This window comes from Electrophorus electricus, chromosome 7 (assembly GCF_041902795.1).
Source record: "Electrophorus electricus isolate QZ-2024a chromosome 7, ASM4190279v1, whole genome shotgun sequence".
Classification (NCBI taxonomy): domain Eukaryota; kingdom Metazoa; phylum Chordata; class Actinopteri; order Gymnotiformes; family Gymnotidae; genus Electrophorus; species Electrophorus electricus.
Genome location: NC_137503.1, coordinates 3,260,001 through 3,275,628, shown reverse-complemented (window position 1 = coordinate 3,275,628; position 15,628 = coordinate 3,260,001). Strand labels below are relative to the sequence as shown.

Sequence of the window (15,628 nt, the reverse complement as noted above, 5' to 3'; positions counted from 1 at the left end):
TGAGCACTGTGTTGTAAACTGGGCGAGGCCGGATAATCATGCTCATCCCAGGCGGTGGGCCAAATTCCTGTGGCCCGGTGCCACCTATGGTGCCCTCCCCCTCCTCTCTGCTGCTGCGCTCCCAGTTGGGAAACACGCCGCCCATACCTTCGCAGTTGTCGCCGTAGTAACCCGGCTTACAGGTGCAGTTGTAGCTCCCAGGGCTGGCATCGCTACAGGTGTGATGGCTCTCGCAACTTCCTTCTTCCTCACAGGAAACTGGGCAGGTGAAGAAGTGAAGGCTCAGAGTAAATCACGGGAAGCTCTGAGACTGGTAGGTGCATCGACGAAGGGGAGAATCTGCACTTTACCTGTCTGGTTTGTGGTATCACTAGTAGAGGAATCGGTCACGACCACTAATTCTGTTTAAAAGGGAAAATGAGAAACTTTATTGTATACCAACATTGCATGTTTTCTTGATATTGAGTTATTGGGTTATCATGTGACATAGATTTTACTTCATTCTAGGATATGATGACTTGATATGGCAATAAATCACACCACGCCCAATATACTTCTTTGTAATAACAAAGTCACAGAAAGGCGCAGGGCAAATTTATGAGTCTCCAGCCACAACCCTCCGTTTCACTTGGAGAACCTTCCTTGGAAGGGGCTGGTGAGAGCCACTTTGACCTCAGGCAAACCAAAGGGGTCACAAAGGGGTCAACCGCAGCAGAACCGTGCGCCCGAGAACAAGAAGACGCTCCTGAAAGCACGAAGGTCAGGGAGTCAGACGTGCAGCTTAGAGCCGCCGGCAGTCTCTCTCTATTCAGAATTTCAATTTGTGTGTGTGTGTGTGTGTGTGTGTGTGTGTGTGAGAATCTGTCTGTGTCAGTGTGTATGTGTGTCTGTCTGTGTGTGTGTCTTTATGTCCCAGTTGGAAAATGTTATTATACAGGAAGTCAACCCGAGAGAGAGAGAAGAGAGAGAGAGAGAGAGAGAGAGAGAGAGAGAGAGAGAGAGAGAGAGAGAGAAATGTGACTTGGCTGGCTATGTAAGCATCTTCTATCATGAAACATTTTTCCCGTTGCGAGGGGAAATAATAAAAATAAATGGCGGATAATGCTCAGCACCTGGCACGTGCGCGCGCACACACGCACACACACACACACATGCACACACACACACGCACACGCACACACACACACGCACACACACGCACACACGCGCACACACGCGCACACACGCGCACACACACACAAAGCTGGAGTGCTGCAGGCAGCAGGCCCTGAGGATACCCACCTGTCTCACAGTGGCGTCCAGTAAAGTTAGCCGCGCAGATGCAGGTGTAGTTATTCACCTGGTCCGCACACACACCTCCGTTCATACACGGCATGGACTTACACTCGTCTATGTCTGAGTTCACAAGCACAAAAACACAAGGTTCATTCATTCAGCACAAGAGGCCCTTTAAGGAGTTAATGTTTGGAACTGCTCCGTATTGACTTTGTATTGATGTCTTAAGACTTGAGGATGTATTAGAGCTTGGGGTGGGTGTACAGTTACACTGACCAGGTGTCTAGCATTAAGAGTAATCCAGTCTTGTAGAAACAAGGGTTCATGATATGTGCAGGGCCAACGGTATGGGTTTAAAGCGTTTCCCAACCGGGCTTGCGTTTCATCAATAAGCCTCGCTGTTGAGAACGCAATTTGTTAAGCAGAGGGGATCGCATCAATGCCATTTCTGAAAACGTCACGTCTAGGAAAACTCGGAAAGTTCGGTGGTCTCGGAATATTCGGAACGCAAGAAGCGGATGAAAAAAACACGTGCAGGGAGGGAGAAGAGGAAGGCGGTAAGGTAATGCCTTGCAGTGCCGCCCTGCACTCAAATGAACCACACTGTAGCAGGCCTCGGGGGGGCGCTGCGCCCAGGTCAGTGTGCCAGGCCCAAGGCGGAAGGGGCTGCCTGTTCCTTGACACTGCCTAAAGCCTGTCTCTCACCTGTCTCACACACAGACCCCGCGAAACCCGCCTGGCACACGCAGGTGAAACTCCCAACGTCCTCCGTGCACTTTGCTCCATTGAGGCATGGATTCTCTTGGCACTCGTCTATGTCTGCAGGCAATACGCAGACACACACACACACACACACACACACATACGGGGTATTTACTCAGCTGATTAATATATCCGCCACGCTGTTCCCCTCACTCTGAAAGTATGTGCTCCTGGCTGTGAAAGGTATTAGAGGTTTGATACATCTCCGCAGGCTGGACTGTGGGAATGAGAGGGAGGCTTTAGCCAGCGTAGCACCAGGAGAGGGGCGAGAGAGAGGGAGAGAGAGACACCACAGCATGGTGGAAAGCTTACGGGAATTGAAACTTCAAAGCTCTTTTCTGTGCATCTGTGCATCTCTCTCTTTGCAAAATGGGCTAAGAAGGCAGGCTGGCCAGTCAGGACGCACCAGCTGCTAAACAAACCGAAACTTGTAGCACTGCAGCTCTACAGCAGCGTAGATGGAACGCTGAAGTACTCCGAACGGCTAAATTCTTCAGTGATGCCAAATTGGCTGAAGGAATTCAAAAACCTGGAACTTTTGTGGATGACCAAAAAGACAAAAAGAGAGAGAGAGAAAATGTGGCCTGGATGATCCGTATCAAAAGAAATACAGTTACAGTTCTAGTAGCGGAATCGAGGATGCTGCTCTTTTATATTACCGCTTTTTCTTACTTTCTTAGGTTAGGCTGGGCTAGGACAGTATAGGATCACTCTTGTGTTAAATTATTTCTGATTCCCTGTTTACTTTTTTTGCCATTTAGCTTCCTGTTGTCTGCATGTGTTTGTAAGTTACTCTGGATGAGTGTTTTTAAAAGTTTTGAAGTTTATTAAGTTTTGAATTTATTAAGAACCAACAAGGCGTTGGGCACAACAAAACCCTCTAATCCAGGAACTGATTTCCTGGATATGGATTAAATCTAGTCCTGGATTCTATAGAGAAAGTATTTTCATTTTATTAAATCTTTTTTTTTTTTTTTTCATAGTTAGAAATGATTTTTTTGGGGGGGGGGGGGGGTTTGGGAAACTGGCTGGAGAGGTAAAACTTTGAGGGTGAACATGGGATATCTTACCTGTTTCACAAAGACTTCCTGTAAAGCCCAGTGGACACAGGCAGGCGAAACTTCCCTGTCCATCTAGACAGGAGCCTCCGTTCTGACAGGGCTGGGAGGAGCAGTCGTCGACATCTACCCAAACGGAAGAGAAACAGGGACCCTTCTTCACACAAGCCTCCAACACCGAAACCGTCGTCACTACTTTGTACCTGCTTGCACAAAGGATTCTCACTGCTGAGCTTGAGCTACATAGCAAATGTGCCCGTGGGAAGGATCTTCGTGAACTGCGCAGCCTCCTTTCACCATGCGCCTCCTATTGCGTAAGGGAAAACGTAAGGGAGTCCCCGATCGAGGGCGGGAGGAGAGGCTGAGACCTGACCAGAGCGAAACGGTGGAAGGGCCCGTCACCGTGTGCATCACAAGCAGATGTGACCGGAGTAGCTCGGCTGTCGCCCTGGCCAGCAGGGCGGAATCCTGCTTTTACAAGCTGACTTCCTCTTTCCTGTTGAGGGAGGCGGAGGACGAAATCAAGCAGCGATATCGCGTGTGGGCGTCTTACCTATCTGGCACCTGCGGCCAGTGAAGCCTGCTAAACAGGAACAGGTGAAGGAAGGGTTTCCCGTGATGCAGTCATCGATGCAACGACCTCCGTGGAGGCACGGCCTCAGGTGTGGGCAGACTGAAGCTGTAGGTAGGAGAAAGGACGTGATGGCGACGTCTGTGACGTGATAAATTATGACACGATAAATTACGCTTACAGACTGATCAGGTTCCGTGGTAACGTAGTAGAAAGGATGGGCTTTTATTCTGGCTGAACTGCCTTCAACCTTCCTCGCCTTTCACCCTCTCGCTCTCTTTCTCTCTCTCTCTCTCTCTCTCTCTCTCTCTTTCTCCTTCATCATGTCTTACCTGAATCATTGCAGCTGCCCACCTGCACCTGGGCGTCATCGATGCGGAACACCCAACGACCGGGATAGCCCACGTTTGTTGTGGTCTCCACCTCCACGACATCAGCAGTGCGAGACCCCGGGATGTTGAAATAGCGCCTCCCGTCGCCGGCGTTAAAACCTGCCTGGGAAGAGGGGAAACAGGTGGGAAAGTTCTTTCATAATGGTCACGGTGAGCTCCTATAATTCCCCCTAAAAATCTATTTCTTGGACAGGATTTGTTTAAAGTGCTGTAGTCAGCGAGCAGACGCACAAGAAATACTCTTGATTGTGCCTAATCTTAAAAACGCCAGCATAAACGTCTTGAATCGCATACAGTGCCCAGTTTCCTCGGAAAAGGGGGTCAGTGGAAAACTACGAATGAATAAATCAACAGAAATAAAAAAGAAGTTATTCTAGAATAAAGAGGTCATTCTGGAATAAAGGAGAAATTCTGGATTGAAGTAGAGGAGGGTTGTTGGTCATGTGTGGAGGGAGGAAGGGTACACCGGGGCACTACCTGTGCGGCAATGCCCCCCAGGCCAGCTGCGTCCCCCCCGCTGCTGGCATGCATGCCCGTGGTCCAGGTGATGTTGTGGTACTGGAAGATGGTGAACGAGAGGTCTCCGTCTGTGATGAGTACTACCTGGAATGTGTTCACCTTTGACACAGGAAACATTACAGGTTGAGAAGCCATGGTCCTCAGAACAGACCCACCAGGCATTAGGATGGGATATGAATTCATGACGTAACTGCACTAGAGCTTGGATATGATTTGATTTGATTTGACTTGATTTGATTTGGACCATTTTGTGTTTTAGACAAACAATATCTACATTGCATTGCACCGTGTGGTGCATATAATAAAACAGAAACAGTCTGGGTTATCACAAAAAGTCCAAAGACTGATTACAACACCAAACTCCCTATTAGCAACCAAATAGCAAACATGGCATCATAAAACAATTATCACAACACATTTGATCCTCAAAACTAAAGTAAAATTAAAATAACATAATATAATTCATAAAATATCCATCTAATTATTATCCATCCCCCCTCCTGGATCCATTTCTTAACAGAATTTTTAAAAACTTGCTTACTAGCAATCATTTAAAATACGCTGGCAACCAATTCCACAGAGCTGCAGCTATTTACCTAATGAGTCCCTACACACTCTACTTTTAAAACCAGGTGGAACCAAATCTGTGTATCACTGCAACTCTGTCCCATCATTTTATAATGAGACAATTCCAAATGTGTTCTCTTTGGGAGAACACATGAACACTTGACACTATTGTGGAGGGGACGAGATATGAACACATGATATTACAGTGGGGATGAGATATGAACACAGGATATGAACGCATGCTTACTCACCTCTACTGCCTGAGTTGCAAATTGTACTGAAATGAAGTGAAGAAACTTGAAGAATATGAAATTTCTGAAACTCCACCCAGTGCCCCATCAGCTCAGTGAGTAATATTGCTTCTGTTTCTAGAACCTCCACCTCTGCTCTTGGAAGACTTCCTTTCAGTCTGGACCTCAGCAGATTCAGAACCCCAGCTCTAATTTTAAAACTGAACTTCATAACTACAGCACTGAAAATGTTTTGGTGGAGAGAAGCCTACATTTTGTAAAAGCTTGCACCCAAATCTAGACAATCATATCACATTGACATGATTGGGTCTCAAGTGACCCCAGAACAGTTTAAACATCAGATTGTCGTGCATTGTCATTTAGACTTTGCTGGTTGGAGGAGTAGGAGAGGTGTGAAGGATATTATAGACATTATGGTAAAAACAAGTGAAAATCACTCTAAACGTGGCGTATTTTGTACGCTTATTGCTTTATGAGAAGTAGGTTATATTTCTGTTGCATAGACCAGCTGGGTAGTGACATTTACTCGATTACGTTTATTTAAGTAACGTTGTGAACAACTTGTACTTTTAAGAGCTGCTTTAAAAGAGGCTACTATTTACCCTGACTTCAGTACATTTTACTCCATTATATTTGTCAACGTTTCTTCAATTACATTTTTAAAATGATTTAGATATATTTTGTACATTTTGCCACAACATGGCAAGTGTGGGAGGGTTGGTGAAATCCCTAAAGATGATCGCCGAGTGCCACCACGTTGCCTCAGTAAGTTACACAACTGGACAGTATATAATATAAAGTAGCTCGCAATATAGCTTTTCTTTAAAAGTGTGTGTGTGTGTGTGTGTGTGAAATCGTTGTTCCCAGTGTGCATTATTAATATTCATATTATTAATATGAAAGTGTGGTATCCCGATATCGATGATATTCTGAGGAAAAAATGGCTGGCTAGCTAACACTAGCTACATAGCAATAAACTACCAGCAGCAGAAAAAAATAAATGCAACAACTGAACTAAACTCACGGTGCCAGCAATACATGTCCCATATAGAGGCATATTTTAAAGACTATAAAGATTATAGAGGTTTGTTATTGGTTTTATATATTGATATTTCTTTCGACCACATACAGGGCATGCAGTTGTTAGCTAATCTAGGCACAGTAGGACATCTATCTAATCTAGCTAGCCAGCCGGTCTGACTAATCCATTTTTGCAATATATGAAAAGTAAAATGTCTAATAAGTGACCTTGGGCAAGACCTCGGAATAGTCCCCGAAACTGTACTAATCACAAAATGATCACCAAATCCAGTGTGATGCCTGTGAGTTATGTTACATTCACAATATTTAGCTTGACAACACATGGACTAAGTAGGACCAAGACCCAGAGCAACAGCTGTTCAGTATATATATTTTTGCACACTGATTCCAAATATGTTTTCAGAATTTGGCCATGAACCATATGGATTTTTGTTGTTGTTGTTCCATCATATTTGTATATATGTGTATGTAATTTACCAGATGTGATCTACCAAAGTGTTTTTAGCTGCCTACTTTCACAGGACAAATAGTTTACAATCAAATATTCTCACATATCGTTATGTATAGTAGGCCTGTGGAAAATCTGTCCCAAGGAAAATGGAGTCCCTCTATTTTTGGAGACTACTACTGGACGCTGAAGAGGGATGTTCCTGAGGCCAAATAGGTACTTGGTTAAGGTTAGGGTACTTGACTTGTAGTCATAAGGTTGCTGGTTCAAGACCCACCGCTGTTGGGCCCCTGAGCAAGACTCTTAACCCTCAAGTTGTACTCAGTCATAATTGTAAACTGCTTTGGATAAAAGCACCAACTAAATGCAAATACTGGCCAAATTCATACGATTGTACATATTTTACGGATTATTTATGGATAAGTTAAATATACTTATTGTAAATTTCACTTTAAAACGTGCCTGAGAGAAACATCGTTAAAACTGATTCAAATTTAGCGTAAAAATAGCTATGAGGACCACATATTTTAGTTTGTGGACACACACACACACACACACACACAGTTGCCCAGTGTTATTAAATGAGTTCCGGTGAAGTAATTCACTACTCGGTCTTTTTAACTTTTTTACTTGAGTAGTCTTTCTTACTTAAAACATTCCTCCTAGTTATCATCCTGCCCTATTGTGAGTTTAAAATGTGGGTGTTAGAGGTAGCCATGCAGTGCCGTGGTGTTCCAGGACAGGGCATGCTTACCGGAGTGGTTGAACTTCCACCAAAAAACGTGACACAGTGCCAAGTGGCGATGAGGACCCACGTGGCCACAAACAAGGGGAATTCTGGGAAATAGCGATGGATGTCTTCGGTGGCTCTCTTCAGGATGCCAGGATCTTTGCTCTCCCGGTGGAAAACCTCGCCCGCCCGCCGGTTGTCCACATCGGCCCAGAAGGGCGCCACCGCCCTGCGGTCTCCAGCAATGGGAAAGGCGACTGGGGTGAACTGGGACACTTCCCTCAGGAAGGACACCAGCCCGTTGTTGTTGACCTGCAGGGAAGGATGGGATCAGGGACACCATTCAGCCCCTCGCACTGGCTGATAGTACCACCAATGACCGTGGGCAGGACGCTCTCCACCATGACTGTAATGTTTTCTTGTTTGTTTGGGTTCATAAACAGTCTAGTATTATTTTTTCCACACGTAGGTTTCTCCAGTGATGTAAAATAAGTTGGTTTAGACTCACGAACCGATAATTAGACAGGAACATGTCAAAAGGAAGTTAAGTAGATGTGAAAAAATAAACAGTGAGTCAAGACTACAGTAAGAAGACACAACAATCTTTTACACAGGACTCTTTCCAGGAGGACATGTGGAGAGGTGTTTTGTCAACAGTAGCTGTGTTCAGCATCTCTGATGTAGGGCTACAGATGCTGGATGTATGGGCCATGTTGACTAAAGGGCGTGAGGGCGGAACACCTGTGGGTTCTGGCAGGCTCGCTGCTACCGCTCTGCTTCCACTGAGTCACATGATCAAAGACTGAGGGAGGCTCCCGTGGTCGACGCACACACACTCCCCATGGTCGACACACACACTCCCCATGTCCAACAAACACAAGTCTCTACGGTCAACACACACACTCCCTATGACTGACTCGCACGCTCCCCGTGGCCGAAACACACACACACTTCCCATGGTTGACATGCACTCTTCCCATTGGGGAACAGACAGCTCCCTTATTCCACCACTTATGCATGTCCACAGCTGAGAAAACTAAGGCCCCCTATCTCTGTCTCCCTTTCTCACTCATACACACACACACACACACACACACACACACACACACACACACACACACACACCCTCTCACACCTGCCCTGGCTGCTGTCCACTGTCAGTGCAGGAAGCGACAATAAGGGCCGCGATCCCTTTGAACCGCCCCTGCTGAGGCCGGGGTCTCCTTGCCAGCTGGCCGCTAAACAGCAGCTCACAGCTCGTCCGCTCATGGCGACCCCAGCCACTGCTGACCCACTGTGCACAGTAATCCCTGTTCTGGCAAGGAAGCCCTCACACCTGCAGCGGACCGGCGTGTAATCCAGGCTCTGAGCTCAGGGGGAAGCAGGCGCAAGCTTACACACACTTTCTACGTCACAGTGCCAAAGGATCGTTTATTATAGATGAAGAAAAAAACGGAAGGGCATCTGAAGGACAAAATAGGATTGCTGCAGAAAGCCAAGCTACTGCCTGCCTAATGGAACAGGGGCGGTACAGGTGAGATGGGAGTGCATGGTTCGGTTTGATGGGACTACAGTGCACCGAAGGTGTGTAACGCGCCTTGTGGGTGTGTGTGGAGGTGGGTGTGTGTGCTTCCTTGCCCCTCCCTGCTCGTATGGAAACCGTAATTGGGAAGAGCGAGCTGTAAAAACAGAAGAGGAAGTTTGGTTTGGCTCGGCGGCGGAGGCGTCGGGTTAATCGGACGACCACAGTCTCCTCTTTCCACAGTCCGGCTGACAGTGGAACACAGCACTGCCTGCAAGGTGACGGAGCCAGGGTCAACCAGAGAGAGAGAGAGAGAGAGAGAGAGAGAGAGAGAGAGAGAGAAGGAAGCGACAGAAGGAAGAACCAGAGGGCAGGTAGAGACTGAGAATGGAACAGATGATGGAGAGTGTGTGGGAGTTCAGGGGCTCCGGGAGCAGAACAGAGTGAGAGGCATGTGGACTGAACTCAGCTTCTACAAGCGCAGGCTCCGATACAGGCAGGTACAGATGCATGACGGAGAACGTGTCGTTTCCAGGACACAGACACGCAGCTTTAGCCGGGCAGCGTTTGCCGAGTTCTAAACGAGGGAATACCGGGCCGGGCCGTAATGCGCACCGCCACTGGCGCTGATCTCCCACAGAATCTGGAAGAGGTCAGATGAATTGTGTACCTTATTGAATATAGGATGGCGTAAATGGACATAAACGAAACCTTAGAGTGGAAGCCATTCCTGCTTGGCTTCAAATGGTTGGCTACCTCAGAAAAACAGAAAAACAGCGATGGGATGCAGAAGTGGGATGTCATCAATTTAGCAATTCCACTGGGCATTGTAACTGTAAAGAAATCAAACAAAACTGTGGAAATTCTAGATATCGTTCTGAAAGATATCCAAGATCCTGCTCACACACACACACACACACACATATACAGATATCTGCACACTCCACACTCATCTGCCCTGGTCCCATGTTGTTTTTTGGGAATTCTTTGCCGGAAATATCCTGGGTTCTCCTAGGCTAGTTTTCTTTGGAACTGAATATTTTATAGACTAAAATAAACCGTCATCGGGGAAAAGCCAGGCCAAAACAAATCCCTCCAAACAGAAGATCCATCTCTAGCAAACACCGGCTCTTCCTCACCCAGAGGGGTGTATTCACAGTCTTTCTTAACCCCTCCTTCGTGTCCGAGGGATGCCGAGAGGGTGGAGTAATCCCTGAGCCTCACTACCAGCAGGCTGGCCAGCGCACGTCCAGGTCAGATGCCCTCTGTCTCTCCACGTCAGCAGGACAGCTCATATCTCTGATGTCTCCTTGTAATAAACTGAATGGCACCCTGCCCTTGGACAAATAACTCGCTCCCCGGCTCTGTGGGGGAAAATGAATTTCTGAGTGTGACCTCCTGAATCGCCTCCCAGTTCACGCACTGAGCGTAACTTGCAGAGATGATATAAAGGCTATAAAGCGTGACAAGGCTGTGTACCCAGCCTCATAAACACCCTTGTACACACACATGCATTCACACTCTCTTACAGTAATATTTGGGCCACTTAAAGTGAGGCCAAAACACGCACACACACACACACACACACACACACACACACACACACACACACACACACACACACACACTCGGAGAGAAAAATAAAAATATCTGTTGCGCAAACACTAAAGTGTTGAAGTGGCGAGGATGAGCTTTAGCAGATGTGTGCAGAGTGTGCCGTGGGGTCTCGGAGCCTGTCCACCTGGGCCTGTTCCCCTTTTCTGCTTCCACACATCTCCACTGCACAAGAAAGGACATCTTGTGCATTCACTGCACAAGAAAGGGCATCACATCCCAAACTTCACACCACCTCACAGGTCCGTGTGCAGGCGGAGGGTTTCAGCGGGGACACCACGTCGTGCTGTTTTCGCCGAGTTCTGCAAGCTGCGCTAACCCTCGTCAGGGGGCCGGAGCGCTCTGCCCTTTTGCGTTCGGCTTAGCCTCCGCGTGCCTTTTACACATCTGCTGTGAAAGTTTCTTCCTCCTCAGCCTTGGCCCTCTCCTCTTGCTCCATCCCAGCCGTTTGTAAGATTAGCTCTTCGAGAGCCTGCATTGTTTGGCATCCCTGAGACTCTCTGCAGATGCATCTGTGTTCTGTTAAAGGGATCTCGGCTCTGCGCAGCTGAGCAGCTGAACGGGTCCAGAGGGAAGACCCCTGCACTCGTTATCTGAGGGGGAGGAGGCAGAGACGAGTTTGGGAGTGTGGGTGGAGGTGTGAGCGGGTGTGGGGGGGGAGGTCCCCGCAACATGTGAAAGCTCCCAGACCCAAACCAAAACAAACGATGGCCGCGCAGTTGCAGCGGCTTTGGCAGTGGAGCACGCAAATGCGGCCTGTGGAGAAGGGTTGGGAGGGGGTGGAGGAGGTTGGTGTGCAGGGGGAGGGGGTGGGGAGGGGTGAAAGAGGGTAGAGAGGGGTGCAGAGGGTTGATGAGAGGTGGAGGGAGCAGCAGGGGGGGGGCTCATTCCTGCAGTGGCTGGTACTGCACCAAAGAAAACATACATCTTCATAACACACCGACACACACACACACCCACACACACAGATGCAGGAAGGGGAAAAGAGAATGTGTGTGTGTGTGTGTGTGTGTGTGTGTGTGTGTGGAGCACAGAGCCAGCAAGCAGCACACAGCAGTATTGTAGAGTTTCCAAATTCTTTTGAAGACAGAGAGGAGGAGGAGGTGCCAGAGGTTTAGGGAAAAGCAGGCAGTTCTGACTCCTTCCTTGTGCCTTGGGGAAGCCCTTACAGTAAAACCACAAGACAGCGCCCAAGAACCGCCCAGATTGTTTGGTTCAAGAGCTTTCCTGTTGATCTGGCCCAAAGACTTGGACTGCCTGCCCCGGACGGGATTATCTATGAGAACGCGTCCCCAAACCTTACCTGCCAAATCGGTTTTCTCATGGCAAAGATCGGAACGCAGCAGGCGTTCGGAACAGCTCCGGTCCGCTACAGAGATCAGGGGCGCACTGTGCTTTCTGCACCTGACGTACACCTCCGCGCGAGCGCTAGTGACATTTACTGCCTGGTTGACCTGCGTTTGCACCAGAGAGCTCCCGTCCCACAGAACCCAGTGCTTTTTCTCCACCATGCCACCACTAATCTAATCTTAGATCTCTATTTGCAACACGTCTTATCTTGTCTCTAAGTCACATTAATATTTACTTCACTCTCTGATATATGAGATGCCACTTAGGGTCACACATGAACACACACCGACGCACATGGAATCAGGCATGCCTCTGTCTCTTACACACGCGCACACACAAAGAACACACACAAAGAAAACCTTACACTATTTCAGCTGGCTCCGTCGAGACGCAGATCCAACTGACTTCATTATTTCGAGACGGATCCAAACAGAAATCTAATCTTGCCTGTGGAAGTATCAGGCATGCGGGTGTTTGAATGGCATGTGGCTACAGCGAGCAGGCGTTGTGTCAGCGTGCCAGCAGGGTCCCATCCCGCTGCTTTGGGACCGTGACCTCACTCCTGCCGCCGGAGCGCCAGGACTTTGTGACCCTGCCCACTGTTGCCGTGGCACCCTGAGCCAGACCTGGCCGGTGGTGCTGAATGTGTGGTGCGGGCGGTGGGGCGTATTTTTGGGGAGGCAGGGTATTTTTGGGGAGATGTGTGTGTGCGTGCGTGTTTCCCCCGCCTGGCCCACTTTCTCCGACCGCAATTTATGTGTCCGTATAGCACTGGCAGCACGAGCTGTCATCTCTGCACTAAAACTCTCATCAGCAGCCTCGCTACTGTGTGCTCGTTTGTGTGTGTGCGGGCGTCTCCGTGCACGTGTATGTGTGTGCATATGTGTAACATGTGAACTTCATACACATGTCCGGGTACACAATTCCCGAACACAAGCCCCAATGAATGCAACATGTCTCTGACACACACACAGACGCCGCACGTGCACACATTTGCACCCACACACACACACACACACACACACACACACACACACACACACACCAATAAAGCTGTGAATGAAAGAGCCGATTCTGTTGCTGGACTCTCTCGTACACACACACACACACAAATTCCATAACTCACATAGAGCCCTGTGTGCCGATCTCCAAAGAAGGGGAACGCCACCGAGATCCCCACCAGTCCTGAGCCTCCGTCATCCAGCCTATCGGTCTGAGAGTCCCCACACTCCTGGCCAAATGGGTAGAAGTCCTCCAAGGGCACGGCAGGGTCCACTCGGCCCGGCAGCCGCAGCCAGAGCAGGGCACACAGGCTAGGCATGAGCCCCTGCACCCACCCCATCACCCCCGCCGCACTGGGATGGAGAGGCGATCAGAACACTGGGACGCCGCTCACCCTACAGGGGGCAAGTCCAGGTCTCCAGCTCCTGAACCGCGTCGGCTTTCAGCGCTCCCGTCTTGCTTTTCCTCTATTCTATCTCCCCCCTCTCTCTCTCTCTCTCTCTCTCTCTCTCTCGCTTCTGTTAGCGCGGCTGCCTCTCTATGCCGGGAAGGAGGATTCCTCGCATTCTGTGTGCCTCTGGGTACTGGAGTGCTCCGCACTGCACACTGAAATGTAGCGAGTGAGTGAGGGAGTGAAAAAGACAGAGTGGAGAAAGAAAGAGGGAGAGAAGGAGAGTTTTTTTTTTTTTTTTTTTTTTTTTTTTTTTTTTTTTACAATCCAGCAATTTGGTCCCTGATGGTTAGCTTAGAAATATCCTCAATAAAACCTCTATACTCCCTGCCAAAGGGGTTCTTTCAGAACTGGCCCCTCCCCCCCAAGGGATTCACTACCTCGCATAATTATGCACATGCAGCCAATGGCACCGAGGAGGCTGGTAACTGGATAAGCAGTGGGCGGTGCTATGGTAATCAAAGGAGTGCATTAAAGAGACTGACAGGGCATTCGCGTTCCCTCTTGGGCTGCGCAGCCCGCCTGTACGCGTTCTTCCCAGCAGCACACATGGCGGTGTAAGCCTCACGGCAACAGAGGAGCAACACCACAGCCATGCCAATCACGCAATATGAATCCAGAGCCTCCCCCAGCCAGTTCAAAGAGAACTACATACACAGAGTGTCTCTGGTCTGGATTACTGCGGCTTTTTTTTTCTTCCTGAAAATCAATATCCCAAGTGAATTCATCATACAGCGCATGAGATGTCTAATTTCAAAGCCATATGAACCAGGCCTCCTTAGAGCAAAGACAAATAAGTTCTGGACCACAGACAGTATCGAGCAATAATCCCTATATGAAGGTTCTTGTGAGTCTAAGAGTCTTGGCAGTAGATTCCGAGGGTCGCAGTATTGCAGAGGCGAAACAAACAAAAAAAAACCCAAAAACCCAAAACAACCCTTGACAAAGTGGGTTATTAGTAATACAAATTAAAACCTGGAGCCAAATTGTCACGAGGGGACTTTTTGAGGCAGTTTTTGAGTTGTTTGCAAACATCAAAACAAGTGAGAGTAATTATCCATACAGCAAAGCCAAAGTAAATAATGGAACTTGTCAAATTGCACCAATCAATCTGCTCATTGTTCCAATGCTTATTATAGTTTTATTAGCTCATAAAAGGAGTTTCAAGGAGGGAGTTGAGAAAAAGAAGTCATTTTTTTTCCTTAATTGTTCTCAAAAGATTTGCAAATGAAACAGCAATCAATAAGATTGTAATTAATCACGACAAACAAACAAGCTGACAATCAGGACGAAACAATTAAAAGTGAGAATACAGTGTGTTCATTAACAGTCAACATGCTTGAGGTCTTCCTGAAAAGCTGTGGACGGAAACAATTCAGTCTCATTAACATCATGCACTTACATGCAATAAAGTCACCAGATGACGCACCACGCAATCGATAAAGGTGTAGAAAGTCACAGTCTTTCCGTGCGCGCGTGTGTGTGTGTGTGTGTGCGGGCATGTGAGTGTTTGTGCGTATACATATGTTGCATTTGCGTGTTTGTGTGTGTGTGTGTGTGTGTGTGTCTGCGTGGGGACGTGTAACGGAGTTTGTGGGAGAGGTAAGTTGGGCTCTGCCATCCTCACATTGTACTGATTACCACCGGGCCAACAGGGAGGGACAGAGGAACACACCAAATCCTTAAAACAATTTGGCACTTGCTGCGTGTTTGGGGAAACAGTGGCCTCATTGTTTGTTTCTGTTGGGATTTTTTTATGGTGTGGATCGAGATTATCGAAGGGATTTAGGTTCATGTAGTCCATCAGTTCTGAATCATCTTCTTTGCATCAAGGTGTGTGTTTGTTTATGTATGCATGTGTGTATTTGTGCGCGCGTGCATGTATGTGTGTTGCGTGCATGTGTGCGTGTAAAATTTGCTTATGTAGCATATTTCCTTATGAGTAGCCGCCGTGAGCTGTGCCGGCGTGGCTCCATTGGTGAACAGGATGAGAAACGGCACTGTACGTGTGTGTCGGTGGGTGTGTGCGCACACACGTGTGTGTATATGTGCGCTGGCACACAAGGGCTCCGCTC

General features: G+C 48.1%; 2 protein-coding genes across 19 annotated transcripts in view; both read right to left on the bottom strand.

Moving 5' to 3' along the window:
- sned1 (sushi, nidogen and EGF-like domains 1) overlaps positions 1-14,375 on the bottom strand; it is a 30,107-nt gene extending 15,732 nt beyond the window's left edge. The window contains exons 1-10 of one of the 8 annotated variants that reach the window (XM_035524055.2): positions 13,227-14,375; positions 7,639-7,926; positions 4,536-4,676; positions 3,999-4,161; positions 3,649-3,774; positions 3,108-3,221; positions 1,981-2,094; positions 1,282-1,395; positions 351-401; positions 148-258 (exon numbers count right to left, since the gene is read on the bottom strand). In XM_035524055.2, coding sequence (XP_035379948.2) covers positions 148-258; positions 351-401; positions 1,282-1,395; positions 1,981-2,094; positions 3,108-3,221; positions 3,649-3,774; positions 3,999-4,161; positions 4,536-4,676; positions 7,639-7,926; positions 13,227-13,442 — 1,438 coding nt within the window. In that variant the 5' untranslated portion in view covers positions 13,443-14,375. The remainder of the gene's footprint in view (positions 1-147; positions 259-350; positions 402-1,281; positions 1,396-1,980; positions 2,095-3,107; positions 3,222-3,648; positions 3,775-3,998; positions 4,162-4,535; positions 4,677-7,638; positions 7,927-13,226) is intronic. The other 7 variants (XM_035524053.2, XM_081718028.1, XM_035524051.2 and 4 more) reach the window with 7 other exon arrangements.
- Positions 14,376-14,644: 269 nt separating this feature from the next.
- Positions 14,645-15,628, bottom strand: part of crocc2 (ciliary rootlet coiled-coil, rootletin family member 2) — a 43,649-nt gene continuing 42,665 nt past the window's right edge. For 4 of the 11 annotated variants that reach the window (XM_081718019.1, XM_081718023.1, XM_081718018.1 and 1 more), the window contains one exon: positions 14,646-15,628. This exon is cut by the window's right edge and continues 104 nt beyond it. The gene's annotated coding sequence lies outside the window, so the exon portion shown is untranslated. The other 7 variants (XM_081718017.1, XM_081718020.1, XM_081718021.1 and 4 more) reach the window with 5 other exon arrangements.